The sequence below is a fragment of the Battus philenor genome, unplaced genomic scaffold (genome assembly GCF_028537555.1).
Source record: "Battus philenor isolate CCGP_79_NKW_IND1 unplaced genomic scaffold, ilBatPhil1.0.hap1 SCAF_7, whole genome shotgun sequence".
NCBI classification, from domain to species: domain Eukaryota; kingdom Metazoa; phylum Arthropoda; class Insecta; order Lepidoptera; family Papilionidae; genus Battus; species Battus philenor.
This window is the reverse complement of record NW_027181737.1, coordinates 6,429,673-6,447,179: the sequence shown is the minus strand read 5'-3', so window position 1 is coordinate 6,447,179 and position 17,507 is coordinate 6,429,673. Positions and strand designations below refer to the sequence as shown.

Below are 17,507 nucleotides of genomic sequence, written 5' to 3'. Positions count from 1 at the left end.
TATATAAGTGCAATAGCCAGTAACGTTTGTATTAGTTCGAAATAATTAGTTTGTGTGGTCGGAATGTAAAACCCAAATTAAATGTGTCTACAAAAGACGTTACCGGCTATTGTGTTAGAGTAATGCGTAATTCGTATCAACAAAGTACTAAAAACAATTATCTCTCAATTATAGTATAGGAAGTTGCAGTATATGTAAAGAGATTCAATTATTCCGACATTTATTTGAGTTGCGTCAATCTTCATACTTTGAGTTGTCAGGTTTGATCGAACGTTCGCTATTAAATTTTATTATGGATCCTATAGGTTAATATTGGATTGACGCGTTACATAAAAGAATATAGTGGTTGAAAATAAGAATATACAGTTTCACATACCTCTTCGTTCAGATTAGAGACAAGGAGGACGGTTGCTAATGGCATAGGTGGGGCGGTGAGGGCGCGGAGTGCAGGGGAGGCCGGAGTCAGTGTTAGAGCACCGAAAGCTGGCAGGCCCACGCCTCCAACTCCCACGCCGTATGGGGATGCAAGTCCTGATCCAATCCCCAAAAATGGTGGAGCCAGAACCCCACCACCTATAATTAAATTTTGTAACATTAAATTTACATACTAGATGCTAGTAGAAATAGTCAATTAGTAAAGTTTGATAGTAATCTGACAACGAGAGAAAAAGTGAATACCCGCTGCAGATAAGGTTTTACCTAACATTAAAACATTAAAGCAGTATCACGTAATACAAGTAACAAATAGGCATTGTCTGAATAATCCTCATATATTACAATCCTCTGCGGCGCAATAAGGATTTATGAAAAGTTATTAGTCACTGCGGAAACATTTAGAATTGATTATGAATAATAAACAAGAAAAGAGCCAACGTGAAGTTACAAACGCAGACACATAGTTCAGGGATAATGTTCTCTTGTGTGATTTTATGCTGAAGATTTATTTTATTACGTACCTTAACGGGTTCAGCTCTTGTTTTTAATATCAACTTGCGTGGGACATAAAAATACAATCAAAAGAAATAAAAATACATTACCTTGTAGTAAAGGAGAATGTAATATTTGCAGTAGGAAAATATTAAAATTACTGTCATAAAGATGATTTCTAATGTGTAGGTATAACTCCAGTAAAAGGATGATTGGCAGTAAAAATGCCAAAAATCTGTCGTCTATATCGTGAACGAGATAAACTAGAAAGTTAGATCATGTCACGCGTTCTTAATGGTTAAATGAAGATAATATTTGATAAAGTTGAAACCAATGAAGTATATTTAAATACTTAGAGCTTTACAAGGCGGAAAACTTACTTGTAATATTGATTTGAGAATAAAAATATTAATCAATGTTATTTTTTAAATTTGGTAACGATTAATAAAGGTAGATAGAATAATAGATTAGTGGAGAAAGATTCTCGAAATATGGATAACTGGAATGTTAACCATTTGAGCTAAGATATATATGAAATTTAGAATCAAGAAGAACTTAGAAGTTGTAGAACTATTAAGGTTGTGTGGGAAACTCAGAGTGGTGTAGGAAGTTTCCAGGCGTGGGGATTAGTTGAGGACTAACTCATTCTGGATGCGAGGGCCAGTGCGAGTCGAGCCCGCTGTGATGTCAACTCACTGGTCAACAGCTGGTGCGCGTCGCCGTCGCCGGATGGCAGCGTGGGGTTTGTGTAGTCCCGCGACTTGTCGTTGTTGTATTTTACGTTGAGACAGGTCATCTTGGAGTAATCGATGCGCAGTGTGCAGCATCCGTTGTAAATGTTTTGCCCGTCTAATGCCTGTCAAAGTAATTAAGTATTAAATAATAGACAATATAAATATAAAGTTTTAATGTTGTGCTTTTAACAAATAGTTATGTAAGAATATAAAGCCCAACCTAATTTTTTTAAACGTAATAAACCAATGGCTATAAAATTCCAACCTATTCAAAGTTCTACAATTCGTACAAATATTGTATTCAAGGATCAATAGATTATCAGCGTGGAGAAGAAAAAAAATTACAATACGACCGTATCGCAATTGTTACGTGCCGGCGCGCAGCAGCTATTTGTTTGTCCACGACGCCTGCGGGCTTTTGATAACACCACATCGCGATAGAAAAGAGAATTAATTAAAATGCAACAGCACTCAACCCGTTCCTGCGAGCTGTATCGCTTCGTTCAGAGGAACCAAACGTGTACTTTATTTTACAATTAATGGGACATAGACGACATTATTTGTACACGAAAAATTTACGTAAGTGATTTTTATTTTACATATAAATCTCCTCGCGTTATTTCATTCACGAATCAGACATGAGGAGATTTATAGACAAACGAAAGTGATCGACTTAGCCCGATTGGCCTATTGAAGTGGTAGTGAGCAGGTCACGTAGCGCAATGAATATGTGGCAGCTGGGGCCATAAAGTTCCGGAGTGGAGACCACGGACCGGCAAAAGCAAAGACGTCCACCCACAAGGTAGTCAGATAACCTTGTTAAGGGCGTTAGAAAATGCTGGATGCCGTCTGCTTATCGGTCTCATTGGAAATGCATGGGGGCGGGCTATGTCCAACAGTGCACGTCCTTCGACTGAAGTGACGATGTTGTTTCGATCACGTGTTTTAGTTAATATGTATATTTTTTCCTCTATATTAGCAGAAAATATTAATATAATCGACGTAGCTCTATATTTCGTTTATTTATTTAATTTCTTTATAGTTATAAGTTTGTCAATTTATTTAATAACTGCTAGTGTTTCATAGTGGTGAACACTAAGAATAAAATTAGCAAAGGTTATTAGGAATAAATTGAAAAAAATCCCTAGGAATAAATGACGGTGTGGTACAACTATTGCAAGATCATATAAAATGTCTACAACAAGCTTTAATTACTTAATCCATAGCAGATATAACTGTCTCTTCAAAGAATTTTCATGACACTCTGAATAATTGTTATGATTTGCAAGGTAAAGTTAATGCTAAAAAATAATAAGAAGAAAGAAAGTAAACTAAACGGTACTCACTACAATAAGAATATTTATTTTATTATATAACTTTTGTTTCATAAATGATTCAAAATATATAAAAAAATACCTAATGAATTTATTATTACAAATAAGAAACAAAGCAAAAGTTAAGCAATACTATGAAAACATTGGGAGAGTTAAGAAAACGTTACATTGAAAAAATATTTCGTAGAATACCGCTTTCGATTGTTTTTGTTTTCTGACAATCCTATAAAATATCCAAGGCGTAGCGAATAAATAAAAGTTGAATGTCTAAAAGCTGGATATTGACTGTAGATTTAATAAATTTCTGCTCTATATGCAAATGAGAACCCCTGATGTGTAGACGTGAATAGATTGGCCCGTTTATAGCTCAACTTATATGGAAATACGAAAAGCACGTAAGAAAGCGTGGAAGAAGATCCTCCGATACGTAATTAGTTTTGTAGGCTCACATCGATTCTACGAATACGAAATTCGGGTGAATAAGATCAGTTATTAATTTACGATTCTAGTGCAAGCAATTTATAAAACTTGGATTATTTTATTTAAAACCTTCAGACATAAGAAAGAAATAAACTGTTCAAAAAACAACAAAACTTCGAAATTCAAAATCTTGGGTTAAGACGCAATTTGTGATTGCCTATATAAACATAGTAATTCTATGCGTAAGTGTTTTTTGATCGAAATTGCGTCAAAAATTGTTTTGAATAAGAAGTTAGGAGCGATTATCAGATGTTATAAAATATATTGCATTATAAAACATACAAGACGAGCGTTGCCGTTATTTTATTCGTTAATGCTAACTAAGTTATGTCAGTTAATTTAACTCACTTTCCAGGTAATATGTTATCGACAAGCCTTAACTTTGTTATAAAGTGAATGACGTATCTATCTAACTAAAGCAATATTTATTAAGCTCCGTAATTATTATCTCAGAAAAATAACTTAAACATTTATGCAGAATGCTGCCTTAAGGGTAAACTGATTTATAACACTCTAGCCTCCAACTTTGTAACGATGTATACGTAATATTCTCGAGATAGTCGTTTAAATTCAAAATGGTTACTTAGGTTTAAATAATTTAGTTTATTTAAGTATAACCGATTATTTATCAGATGTTGGCATTTGAGTAAAATTGATGTATTCATTTGCTAGACCATATTTTAGTGCGATAATTTGTAAGAAATAAATAAGCAAAAATGTTAAGGATAAATAAAACATCTTTTGGAAACGACCATTTAACTAATGACTCCGATTCCGGCTGAGGAATTCTGGGAACGAAGTAAATAAGATTTGTCTAAAATCACAGCAAAGTGCCCGTCAAAGGAGCAAGACAGAGTCATCTTAAGACGTAACAAGTGTCCTCCGTATCTCTTAATCACGTCTCCGGTAATTGTTTTATCTTCAGTTCGTTAGAACTCGTTTAAGCAAAGCCTTCTTAGTGAAGGATTAAGTGCGGTCCGCCTTAATCCACCCCCTGTTGCTAATTCTGGCGGTTTTTCCACGGAGACCAGATAAACGTTTTTGTTGCGGGTCCCAAGTTCGCTACGTTTAATATTTATAAGAGCCCACATAGCTCAGAGTGCTTCTGTTGCCGGTGCAAGGATTACGCTGACGCCGGAATGCATTCAGTTTTTGTTCGTAGATGGCATCCGGGAAATTGTACAAAATGTTTTAAATATTCTGTATTTCTCTTCGTTTCATTTTACGGGCGTAATGGAAAAATTCAATTATATCTCTCTTAGTGATGTTTTTTTTTTATAAAAAGAAAATATTACAATTGCTTTAGTAATAAATTGTATAACTTTTGTAAAATATAATAAATTTATAATTTTAGGCGACTATTGTGATTTTTCATTGTGACGAATTAAGCAATTTATAAAAAGCGAACTGTCACACTATTTAAATAAACAGTGGTGTAAAAGATATTAATATTTTTTTCAATATATTTTAAAAAATTGATTTTTCAATAATGAAGTTTTATATGTTTATGTGTCGTATGTATATTTATTTTTTTCGTCCTTACTTATAATTCCTTATCTGTGCGTGGGCGGTTACAAAAATGTAGTATGTCTTTTATAAAATTATATCAAATTTTAATCTTCATTAAATAAACAATGATTTAAAAATCTTGTGAGCATTAAGCAAATTAAATTTAAACTGAGCTTACCGGGGACCGATAGAAATAGCGTTAGAGCTTACTGCAAAGTGCTACAACAAGGAGGAAACAGATTTATATCAACGGAGTAAGCGCAAGTTCAATTATTTACTGAGTCCATTCATTGTATAAACGGTTTTATTTCTAAAAAGATCAAATATTTAATTTTGTAAACTGCAAGGAATAATTAAAACTGTATGTAAAATATTACATATATTATTAATTCATTCATATTTCGATAGGAAATGGAGGAGAGTTCACAAAAATCCAATAATCGTGAAATGAGATTGCGCTGTGACGAATTGCAGTTCAATTTATCCACTTTAATTATTTGACATGGAAATATGAAGTTTATGTCTTGTTTATATCGAGCCTGATATAAATTCATGTCAGTAAATGAAGAATAATATAGATATATTTTAATTAGTTTTCATAAATGAAATCGTTCCTGCATTGCAGATAGATTTCAAATGTCAAGCTGGTTTCATGTCTGAGATATATTGTAATAAAAATTTAACTAACGGTATTAAAAAAAGAATTGTGTGGTTTTATTTGCGACAACTATTCGAAAATCAAACCAGTGCCAAAAACCATTACAAGCTGAAAGTTGGTAAAAAATTTAGGTAAGCATTACAGAGTAAACAGGTGACGCTCCATTAGACAATGTAATTAATACTCGAGGCTGCCCCTAATTGCAGGCGATTGATAGTTGTTTGAAGGGAACTATGGACAAACTGATTGTGACCACACCTTTACCAATTTGTAATTTATAAAGACTCAGATTCGTTGATTCATGCTGTGCGGTGTAAGTGATTTTAATATGCGCAGTGTATTAGCAAACTGGTCAACTCAAAAGGAAGAAGTGCGTGTAGTAAACATTTAACAAGAAGTGCACGATTGTTGGAGGCTTATAGCTACGATAACTAAAATCGTAGGCTGCAGCCACTAACTAAGTCATTACGAGCCAATGAGGTATACATGCCCCACTTCTAATTGTTTACCCTCTGTAACTAATCGCCCTATTTAATAAGAAGTTTCATAAATAATTGTTATTACGGATTATTTGAGGATACTTTCCTTTACGTGTACATATAAAAGTTATGTGGAAATAAAACAAACACCATTTTGTAGCCAGATTGTACCATTGAAATTCCCGTGAAAACCCATTACTGAACAAAATGATTGTCGAGTTGAATTTCAATGAAAGCTTTTAAAGCGTAAATTATTTCAAAAAGCCCTTAGGCATACAACATAAAGAGTAAAGATGCATACGTGAACGCATAAAACATTCAATCAATCCTTTTTTAAAATGAAACACCCGCACATCGAAAGCTGTAAAGTATTTTATTTGTGTGCGGATTCCTTGAAACATTGGTTCGAGTGCACATGATTACGGTGAGCAAAGCGCCCGCAACAACACTAACAAAACAACTGCTGAACAATGTTTGACACGTAACGAGATGATGCAGGGTACTTCACACCGCTGTTGACACAGCCTGCAGACTCTAAGCAGGGGAGGCGATGGGACGTGCAATTTTAAACGGACGTCTGACCTGCACACCTTTTGTTAGATAATACGAAATTGAAGACAAAATGTGTACTACGGCGAGACATTATTTTACAGTCGTGCGGGATTTAAGTAAATATTTTATTGCACATTTACATTGTAGTAACAGTGAATGTTTTTTAAAAGAATCTCCTAACAAGCTTTTTGAATGCAAAGTGTTATATAATCTTTTTAGGGGATAAAAGTGTTATATTTACTGAGCAGAATATTTTGAAATAGCTCTCGGAATGAGCGGTAAAGTGAACAATATACACTTTAAACTCCTTCGCGTTGTAAAATTTAGAACCAATTTATTTTAAACTTTTTTACGATTCTGTTTCTCAAGTTGTGCGTTAATACTTATTTTTATTAGATTACATAATTAAATATCTCTCTTTTAGAAAGCAAAGAGAAGATAAGGATGTTCATAACATTATATAGTCCTATCAGGTTGTACATATCGTTTATAATAGTAAGGTAAGGTCGAATATTACGTAATATTTCTCTAACTGTAGGCAAGCACAATAAAAAATACCTGAAATTTTATTAAAGATAGATTTCCTGATTCTTGCTTGATTCAATTCCGTTTTTGCAAATCTAACTAGACAAAAAATGAATTATAAGTAGAGGTAAGCCTATATGACACACTAGATGGTAAAAGTGTTACGTAGTACATACAAACCGTTGCCGTCATATTTTCGACAGTTACATTGTTTGAACGTGTCTCGGCGTTATGGAAAAGGTCGCTGCAACGCAAAGTGCAATTTTAAAATGTAAACAAAAGCCCGCACCTCGAGTCTATAAAGTCTAACCTCGGCTTTTACTATATTAAATTTCGCCGGGAAAGGTAAGTGCTTAATATTTTATTTAACTTAATCAATCAGAGCCGCATTGCCTTTTTCAATCAGAGAAAGTTAGTTTCGAAATATTGTTATTACATTTGAATTTTTGCGCGTCTCTTTCGCTCATGAATTTCTGCTATGGCATATGATAAACGTTTTAATGCTTAGAATTTTGAAATAAAGAGTCTTACGAAGCATCATGTTGCCTGTCCACCTATCGGTTTAGGGTAGTATATATATACATGTCCTTTTTGCTGTAAATTACCTATGGCGGGCTCCTTACTCATAGAACTAAATAATGTGCTATTTTATTTTTTTTTTTGAGTTGCACGAAGTCGAGATCTCCTCGGTGTATAAAGGACCTTAAGTTTCATTCTATTTCAGCTTTTATAATACATACGACCTAGGTGTAATCACAAGTTAAGTTGAATAACGGACTAATTTTCGTATGTTAAGTTTCGTATGCCTCCATCGCAATTATCAAAATTTCTATTAATAGTTTAAGGTCCCGTTAAATTTTTATTTCAATAAATTAATTTTATTCTGCAAAGTTTTTCTGGTTTCTACACCGTATTATAATATAATTAAAAAATAAGTTTTATTTGCAAGTTTTATAATATTTATAATTTGATGTCGCGTCGACTTCAGTTTGTACATAAGCACAGTCAGTAGAACTCTCGCAGTGTATGAATCACACTGCGATCAATCATAACTTATTGATGGACTGGCGGAGCTTTGATTAAGATAGCCAGCACTCTGACTATTGACCAGACTGTCTATTTCGCGGATAAAGTGATATACTCCGTTTTAATTGAATACTTTTTACAGCCTATGCTAAGTTGTAAAAAGTATTCAATTTTGTTTTTTTGTTGTGTTGTATCCGGTTGTTGTAAATTGCGTAGCAAAACTGATCAAATTGTTTGAAGATTTTGATATACGATTCTTAACAAAAGTACAGACCAATGACACATATATCATGCGTTGTTATTTATTTGCATAATAATAAATTACACAGTATAATATTTTAGTCACATGACTTCTGTGTTAGTTGCCTGTGTTACAGAAGGCAAGTTATCATTCGAAAATATTAAATAGTTATACTAAAACTGTAAGCATAAAACTATTAAAACATTATTTAACGGGGAATTCATAAATTTAATGTTGTGACGTATTATATAAATAAAAGTAATAAAGTGTAGCGAGGGCTGCCCGCACTCGGCCACTAACGTGTTTACGGGCAAATGTACAATGTGGTTTACAAGAATTGAGCACATTAAGAGCTTACATTTCGTGTCTGCGCACATAAGCCGCCCTCCGGAAAAGATTTGATGGCGGGGTTAGAGATTTATGTCAAGGATCATAGAGTCGGGGATCGAGGGATTTCAGCGCTCCAGTATCCGACTGTGCCCTTTGTAACTGAAGCACTATCCGGCTTCACTTCACTTTGTACCTCTTACTTCTCCTGCCACTTACCTTGTGGGACATTTCAATTACAGCCTGAGAAAAATCCGCGGTTAGACCGAAACCCGAGTATCTAGCTCGCGTTCAACGGCAGCGCCCAATACCAAAGGCTTTTGGATGCAGATGAAATTGGATTCGCCACTTAGTGGCCGGCCAGTTACCTCGCATTCAAAAGACAGGATACCTAAACATTTTAAGCTTCAAAAATAGGCCAATTTTATGGCCTTTCGAAAATTTGCTACACGAGAATGAAATTTAACACTTTTTAAAAGATTTTCACTATGCGATGCAGCGCTTCATCCACAAAGTAATACTATATAACATATAATTCTACCCTAATACCTTTACTCTAGTATAATTCAAGAAAATAAATCATTACTGTACTGAGTATAGCAGATATATTAAAGACGTAATAGAATATAAACTAAGAACTAAGGCAGCTAGTCTTATTCAATATTGACAGCTATCGTAGTTACTGATAAAACGTGTAAAATTTTAGATATACAGATAAAAATGCATTGTTTATAATTAACAAAGATATTGAATTATTTAAAATAAAATTAATGAACGACTAAGTAGACATAAATTGATAAGCATTTATAGGCATCTATGTAGTCAAGATCACCATCTCATGATATATCGAACTACTATCGCTTCAAGAAGTCAAATTCCTCACAGTTAATATACTTCATATATAATAATGCATTGTTTACGTATGAGTAGGGTGACCGAGAAGGGTATAAATTTGAAGTGACTACTATGTGTACAGCTTTATATTTTACCTGCCACCATTAAGAATGCTGTTGTGATCCGAATTGTATAGTCGCTTTTAAATTGTGAGAGTTAAGTATATTTAAAAATTAAGCCTACTCAGAGGCCGTAATAGTGCTGTACAATTCGAGTCGTTATGCCTGGTTACGTACAATTTCAATCACGACTGTCTACTAGATGGGACTTAGCGTTGCTAAGTTTTCACCACTCCGCTCTCTCGGTGATATCTCAATTTCACGAGGGGTTTCACCGCTCGGACGTATTAATCTGTTGGCCAAGTTATAAGCTCACCACAATTTTCTATCATCTTTAAGAATCCTTAATCTATGCCAACAGACAACGCGATATTAATACAATATTCAAGTTATGCAATTTTATAATTAAGATTTAAATTTTAAACGGTGCAGATAATTATTACGCTTCAAATTACATATTAAAAATGCATAAAATTTCAAAAAAGAAAGAAACATAGAATATAATTTAAAAATTTGAAATATTTATTAATTTATTAAACAATCTGAAGTAGTATAAAGACGATAAGTAGGTTACAGGATAACAAATAATACAAAACATAGAAAATAATATTTATCATGTATATATGGTAAATACTAAACATATGATCAACTATATTAACTATTAAAGGCACTTAAGAAGGAGGTTATAATATATGCATAAATGATAAGTACTCATTCAATATACTACATAATATAAACGCAACCATAGAAAATTTGCGACAGTTCTTCCGCCAATGGGTTAGGGACCATCTATTTAGGCTAAAAACTGTTTGTTGACTCTTTAATTCCGGGGTAAAGTTTATTCAAAAGTGGAATGCTTTGCATAGTAAAAGAAGAATGCAAATTTTATTTGTGAAAAAGACAAAGTAGTAAAAGATCAATCGATTATATTTCTATGTCAGAGAAAGATATCTAAATACACTATCCGTAAATATTATCTAATTAGGATAATAGACTATCATGTTATAGTCCATTACCGAAATCCGAAAAAGATCCACCTGCGTAAAACACAACAATTACTATAAACGCGAATTGAGTTTGCGGAAGCCACAAAACGGAATTTAATTTGCCCTGAACGCTGCATCAGAAATAAAGTTAAAACAGTCGCTGCAGTAGGCGGGTGTACGGCCAACTTCTAACGCAAATGAATAGCGAATGGGAAAAGTTGAGCCGAGAAAAATGATGTCCCAGTCGCAAAGTTGGGCGCGGTCCATTGTCGACGACTTACAGCGACTGTTGTTTGCCGATATTATTGTTATTAAATGTACGTAAACGTAACATGTTCATGAGCACTTTGCTGACATCGCATATTGCAAACGAGGATTTATACTTACGGAGGTAAGTTGTATATTACTCTATAAAATTATATTTTTGGTAAATTTCGACAAATATTTCAAGTAATTATATTTTGTATAGAATACTTTATTTAATTAGTATAAGTTTCATGTTTGTTTTCATCAAAAGCTTACTTCAACAACTTATTTAATAAGAAAACTATAGTTTTCTGTAAATATAAATGGAAAGGGCGAAATGGAGCGAAGTATATGTCACGATTTCGAGATATTTCCGAAGCCAGTCATTAAGGTGAATGAAACGTGCGACGATAAGAACTTTGTTTTATAGCTTTACTTTACAAACTGTTAAATAAAAATAAAAGTTATTTGTACTTACTGTCTTCGCTGTTTGTGCGGATACGGTGTCGGGGTACTGGATGAGCGCTTGAAATGAATCTGCGGACAAAATAGCATATATTACTCGAATTCGTGCCCAGAAAGGTTTTAAACGAATGAAGCGCGTTCACTTTGAAATGATTCGATTTTGCTTTTTTTTAAATTGACTTCATTTAGGCAACTTATGTGTTAGCATTATGAAAATTTTAGAATATATCTTCATCATCTTTAAAAATATGTCAAATATCTGCATTTGCAGGACATTTGTGAATTATAAACAAGAAAAACAGTTTATTTCTAAAAAGAGTCAATAAAATGTAATTAAAATATTATATAGTAGAGGTATCGCAGCGGAAAGAAGTTTATATTTTCAGTATTTACGTAGAAGATTTTAAGAGATTCGCTGACAACTAATATCTTGTTTACGAGCAAACTCTAACAAGAAGAAATTGGCGTTCAACGCGGGACGCTGCGCGCTGCTAAGTCCTCGAGAGTTTAGTAGAGCCAGCCTCAGGTGCACCGCAGGTATTTTATCACGTACTACGCTTTAGAGAATATTTGAACTGAGCCATCAAGCAATTTCTTTTTGATGAAAAAAAATATCTTTCTACTTTACCTTACTTTTAAACTTTATGCATATTATCTTTATTAATACAGAGCATCATTTAGTCTTAGTAAATAAAATAATATTTAGGTATATATAACTCTATAGACACACGGGACGCGCTTCTACTAGGAGAAAAAAATTACTACATGAGATTTGGAGAGAGAGCCGTGTTAAATGTTATATCGAAGTAAGTTATACTCTACGTAGTACAGATCACGTGTCAGCAACTATAAAACACTATCGTGGTTAAAATCGATAGGAGAACGTTACCATTATTTTTCATTACAATTGGAGGTAGCTTACCTCTGTGTCTGAAAAAGAACCTGTATTCACAGAAAGGCATAAATTTAAAACACAGTTAAGAGTAAAATGGTCCGGGTGATATTTATTGTAGAGTTTGTTTACTGCCAGGGAGTGGACCCCTAATTTAGGTGTGAGCCTAGCGATCATTGCCGCCTGTGGGGTGAGCGAATAAATTCACATTTTTAGCAACGAGAAACATCGTACGGGCAACACCTGTGTTAGCCACATAACGTACCATTAGACAATGTCCTTTTATTTTTCATGTTGAGGCTTTGCCACCGGAATATTTTTAGTGGGCAAAAGCAAGACGTTTATATATCTTTAAGAGTACATTTAAAGTATCAAAATTATTATCACATTCGACCTCTTTTTACATAAAGTCTTATGGTGCAAAACATTAAATTATTTTCATTTGATAAGAGATGTCTCGTCCAATAACAACTTCGTACCGCTTATAAATTTCAGCGTACCATTTTTAAATGTAATAAAATATCAGGTTAAATTAAAAATAACGTGCGGTCTCCTTCATTCATAGTTAAATATTCCTACACGTTAATGGTACAAGGGAAACTTTAAAGCGGAAAAAGGGATAGATGGAATATATTAAAAACGATAAGTGTATTGGAAAGAATAATATGAATATAATGAAAAACGGCGTTTGTGGTATGGAGGTTATAATAGTGTTGATAAAATATTGATATTTACTTTTATTAAAAGAGTAATAAAATGTAAAAAATTCTTTGTTGAAACCAAAATTTTTGTTTAGAATATAAGAGTTATATTAAAAAATGAACTAAAACAATTCATAATCAAAAAATGATATTTTAAGTTTCAGTAGTTTTAGATAAAATAAACCAAAAAATCGAATGTAAGTATTGAAAAAAGTAATAAACACATATTTTAAACAAATTACCATTAAATAACAACTCTGGTTTGAGTATACAAGATAACTTTGCGTGCACTGAAGATATAGTTACAGTCAAAAATCTTACATAAAATTTAGTTGAGGTTTCTTTCATCCTTCACGGAGTGTGTGTAGGATAGACTAGTGTTTCCAGATGGCTCGTCTAACAGCACTCCATGCGTGCTAGATCGAGTTAAGTCAACCAAGCCAGCCGGCTAATTCAATCTTTTTACGGATCACGATGACTTCAAACACGTGATTCGTGTTTATAAAAACCGCGAACGTTGATGTGTTTATGTTTTGTTTGCACCGAACTTAAAATTCTGTACATAACATTTAGAATATTTGATATAATAAGGGCTCACTATGGAGTCAAATGCGGTTTTGTTTCGATTGTTCTTTCACCCTAAAATTGATTCCATGTTCATTGATAACAATGTCAGTTTTGTCCAGGTTTTCTCCTTAGACAGATGATAAAAAAACCATCGTCTTCAACTTATTATTGTATTTATGAGCTTTGCCGTGTACTTATCGATGTTCTCTAATTACTGGTCTCACTTACTGAAACCAATTTCGATCAAAAATTCTACTTTCATGTCCACTAGTAACCTGATACTGGCAGCCAAAAGAATTATTATAGCCCATTAAATTTCTAATAATTCCCATTTATAATGTTATAAGCTGTTAAAGTTGGTTGACTATTATTATATTAGGTACACGATGTAACGAAAATTTTAAACCTAAATTTTTGTCACAGACATTATACTTTTATGATCACTTTGTAAAATGAAGTATTTTAAATCAAACGAAACCAAATTTTACAATAACATTTAACACACAAATTCATATTACAAGTTCGACGGAGATTATATTTTTTTTTCTACTTTTTCTCTATTTAAAACTATCATGGAAAGATTAATTAATATTCTTTCAATATAAATTATTTCCAGTACGTTTTTATGACTCCAGTAAAGTATTTTAATAAATTTAAAAGCAATCAACGTAGGTCAGTAATATTTATTTGGGTTCAAGGATAGTAAGTATAACGCGGGGACAACGCCTTAGTCGCTACCCTTTCGCATAACTTTGCCGCTAAAGTACACCTACTCAAGGGTTCCCGGATGTAATGAACTTATTTTTTTTTAATATTTATTCTACAGTTATTGTAAAAATTCTACCATCGGTAAAAGTGATATTAAAAGATTTTATCTGTCAATATTTTTTATTTAGTTTAACGCTTCGTGCTACGTGGTAGCGTGAGCACATTACATATACTGTTTAATGAATATCACTTAAACAAAAATCTCGTCACCGTTCATAAATTTCTAAAGTAATAACAGAATATTAAATAAAAACCTCATACACTAAAATTGTTTTCTTTGTCTAACTTTATAGGAGAAATTTAAATGATCGGGATGAATTAAGACAAATTTTCAAAGCGAGCGTAAGAATGACTTTTAATACGTTAAGTAAATAAAATGCGATGAAATATATTTAAATAACGAAATTGGATTGTAATAATTTGGGCTTACAAAAAAGAGGTTGGTATTGCTATGAAAATGATATTCGAAGGACTTGTGAGTCCACTGGGCGCCTGATTACATCATATTATTATATCTTAAATCTCATCATCTCATTTCTATTGAACGAGCTCAGCTGAACTTGAATACGCTTTTGCTAGCAAATTACGTGGGCTTTCAACGTCCGATGCTCAGCCCCTGCATCTAGCCAAGCTACGTGAACGTTTTAAGGCGAAATATTATTAAAATATGGATATAAAATGCAAAAAACGCACTCGAGTCGATTTAATATCATTAACACATCAATTATAATAGTGCGAATTTCAAACGAAATCATAACACAAAACAACATAGAAGCGAGCCGGCCGCGAGAGCACGCAAGTCGTCGAATCAAATCCTTAATTACGGAAATCCTACGACGACATAGACACGACATCTACCACAAACAGGGGACGCATAATAATTGTAGCGGTCTGCTACACCTTAATAAAGCCAATCGGGAGGGTAAGAGGCGGTGTGGCGAGGTCGGGAGGGTAGGATTACTGTGGCTACGCGCGCTGTTCATTGAGATTTGTTTCGGTATTACGAACGCGTTTGATACTAACCTTCCGTTATACGACTTACCCGACGTGCTAATGAGACGTAACGCGCAAACAATAGAGCTAAACAGCGCGCTTTCATCGCTACATTTGAATAAACCGAACAATTTGCAACTTCGTCGCTTTCATTAGCGTAATATGATAAAAACTCCGGAATATTCATCAGATGAACTTTCCTTAAATTCATGAAAACGACAACGAGAATCAACACGGACTTTAATTTCAAAACCACTTATAAGCGGTTGAAGTTAGAAAGTATTTCCGCCTGCCATGACGAATTATGGAAATCGTAAATAAAGGAAAAACATTGTATCCCATAAATCATAAAACCCGCACGTTTATTTGCAGCCCGATTGATCAAGGTTGGGAGGATTCAATTCCCTAACAGAAATAATCGACGTGTAAAAATATGTTTCATCGAACATAAACCAAAGGTTAAATATTTAGGAACAGTTTCCAGTATTGCAGCTGTAACCGTTGATTTTGCATAACAATAAACATGATACGTTTCACACGATTGCTTACAGACAATTTTATGTGAATATTTAAGGAAACAGAACCTTTATCCCTAACGACCGTTCGTTGAACCATTACATGTTACTTAACTTTAGACAGATCTTCATTCCGCGAAGTGAAGTATCGAAAGTGAATTGGAAACGAAATATGTGGTTTATTTGCTCCCCACGAGACAGGATAATTGAAGTAGGGATTTATACGTTTCGGATCTGCGATCTACTACCGTTAGCTTGTATACGGCCTTGTATAGTCCGTATTGTGTATATTTTCCCGCAGAGGGTACCGTTTGCCAACAATAAACCAGTATATACGTTTTGTACTTAGTTATTCAAATACTTAAAAATACAGACTGTAATGCATGTTGATTATTTCTATTTTTTTTTAATAAAAAAAAGTTTGATACGTAAATAAAGTTTATTTATGCAGCATTATATATATTTATACTTGAATGATTTATTTTCGACATTACTTTTAAATCATCTATTTAAACAATTAAATTATTTATCCACTTTATATAAACAAGCATGAAGGATACAAAGGGTCTAGGCAGATGGAATCTTTTGAAGTAAAATGGCGTTTAGTTAGTTTAAAACAAAGGGGAGCGTCGGTAAATAATGGTGAACTGTTAGAGACAAAAGCTTTTAAAATTGGACAATGACGAATGCGGCAAAAAAGCAAACAGCAGTTTCGGAAACGTAGCAAGGGTCGGGCGCGACGTTCGGAAATTGGAAATGCTGTATTAGCGGAGGTGCCGTCGCGATACCGGCGAGTTATGAGTCAGAACTGCACTAATAACGGCTTCCACGGCTAATTTTAAACAATTCCTTATCTCTAATTCACTTTTAATACCGTGTACTACCTGAACGGCTATTTGCATTTTAAACTTGTTTAAAAGATTAGTGATCTATACTGAGTTTCAAATCGTACAAACATTATACTTTTATTAAAATTGTTACAAAAGGCATGTGACAATTATGATACGTCTATAGGTTTCTATTACCAAGGACCATGTGAAAAGTATTTTCTCCTACTTGCCCAAAGATAACAATCGAGACGATTTTAAGAACATGGATTATTTAACTTCCTTTAACCGTTTCATGACCAAGATCCCTGTTCAAGAGTTAATATACATTAATGTACATGTATTAGAGCAAAAGAATATGAACACGTTTTAGTGAACATCACGTTAACAATATTTTACGATTGACGTACAATATCTTTAATATCTCTCCAAGTCAAATTAAATCTCCAGAACTTTTCGCATCTATCAGCTAAGTTACCCTACTATTACTGGAGAAATACAAAGAACCTTAAAGGAATTTTGAAAAACGTTTTTAAAGCAATACTACGTACATATATAAGCAAGGAGAGATATTTTAATGTACATGCTTTGTTTTCAGAAGATATAATTTCTTCCGCTGAGTAAATTTAACGTAATAAATATAAACAGGCGTCTACTTGTGAATAAATAAGTATTTTTTTGTAAATTCGATGTCAGTTGTTTGACAAGGGTTCGATTGAGACAGTAAACGGGGCGCTCCTCTTCACTTTCTACTCGGTAAACTTTTGTTTGGAGGTGTTTCGGTGGAGTTGTTCGCATTAAT

At 33.5% G+C, this 17,507-nt stretch overlaps 1 protein-coding gene across 5 annotated transcripts in view; it reads right to left on the bottom strand.

Annotated features, from left to right (window-relative positions):
- heph (polypyrimidine tract-binding protein 1 heph) overlaps nt 1-17,507 on the bottom strand; it is a 404,307-nt gene that overhangs the window by 7,274 nt on the left and 379,526 nt on the right. For all 5 annotated transcript variants that reach the window (XM_068774756.1, XM_068774755.1, XM_068774757.1 and 2 more), the window contains 3 exons: nt 11,456-11,514; nt 1,624-1,783; nt 377-573 (listed from right to left, as the gene is read on the bottom strand). In XM_068774756.1, coding sequence (XP_068630857.1) covers nt 377-573; nt 1,624-1,783; nt 11,456-11,514 — 416 coding nt within the window. The remainder of the gene's footprint in view (nt 1-376; nt 574-1,623; nt 1,784-11,455; nt 11,515-17,507) is intronic.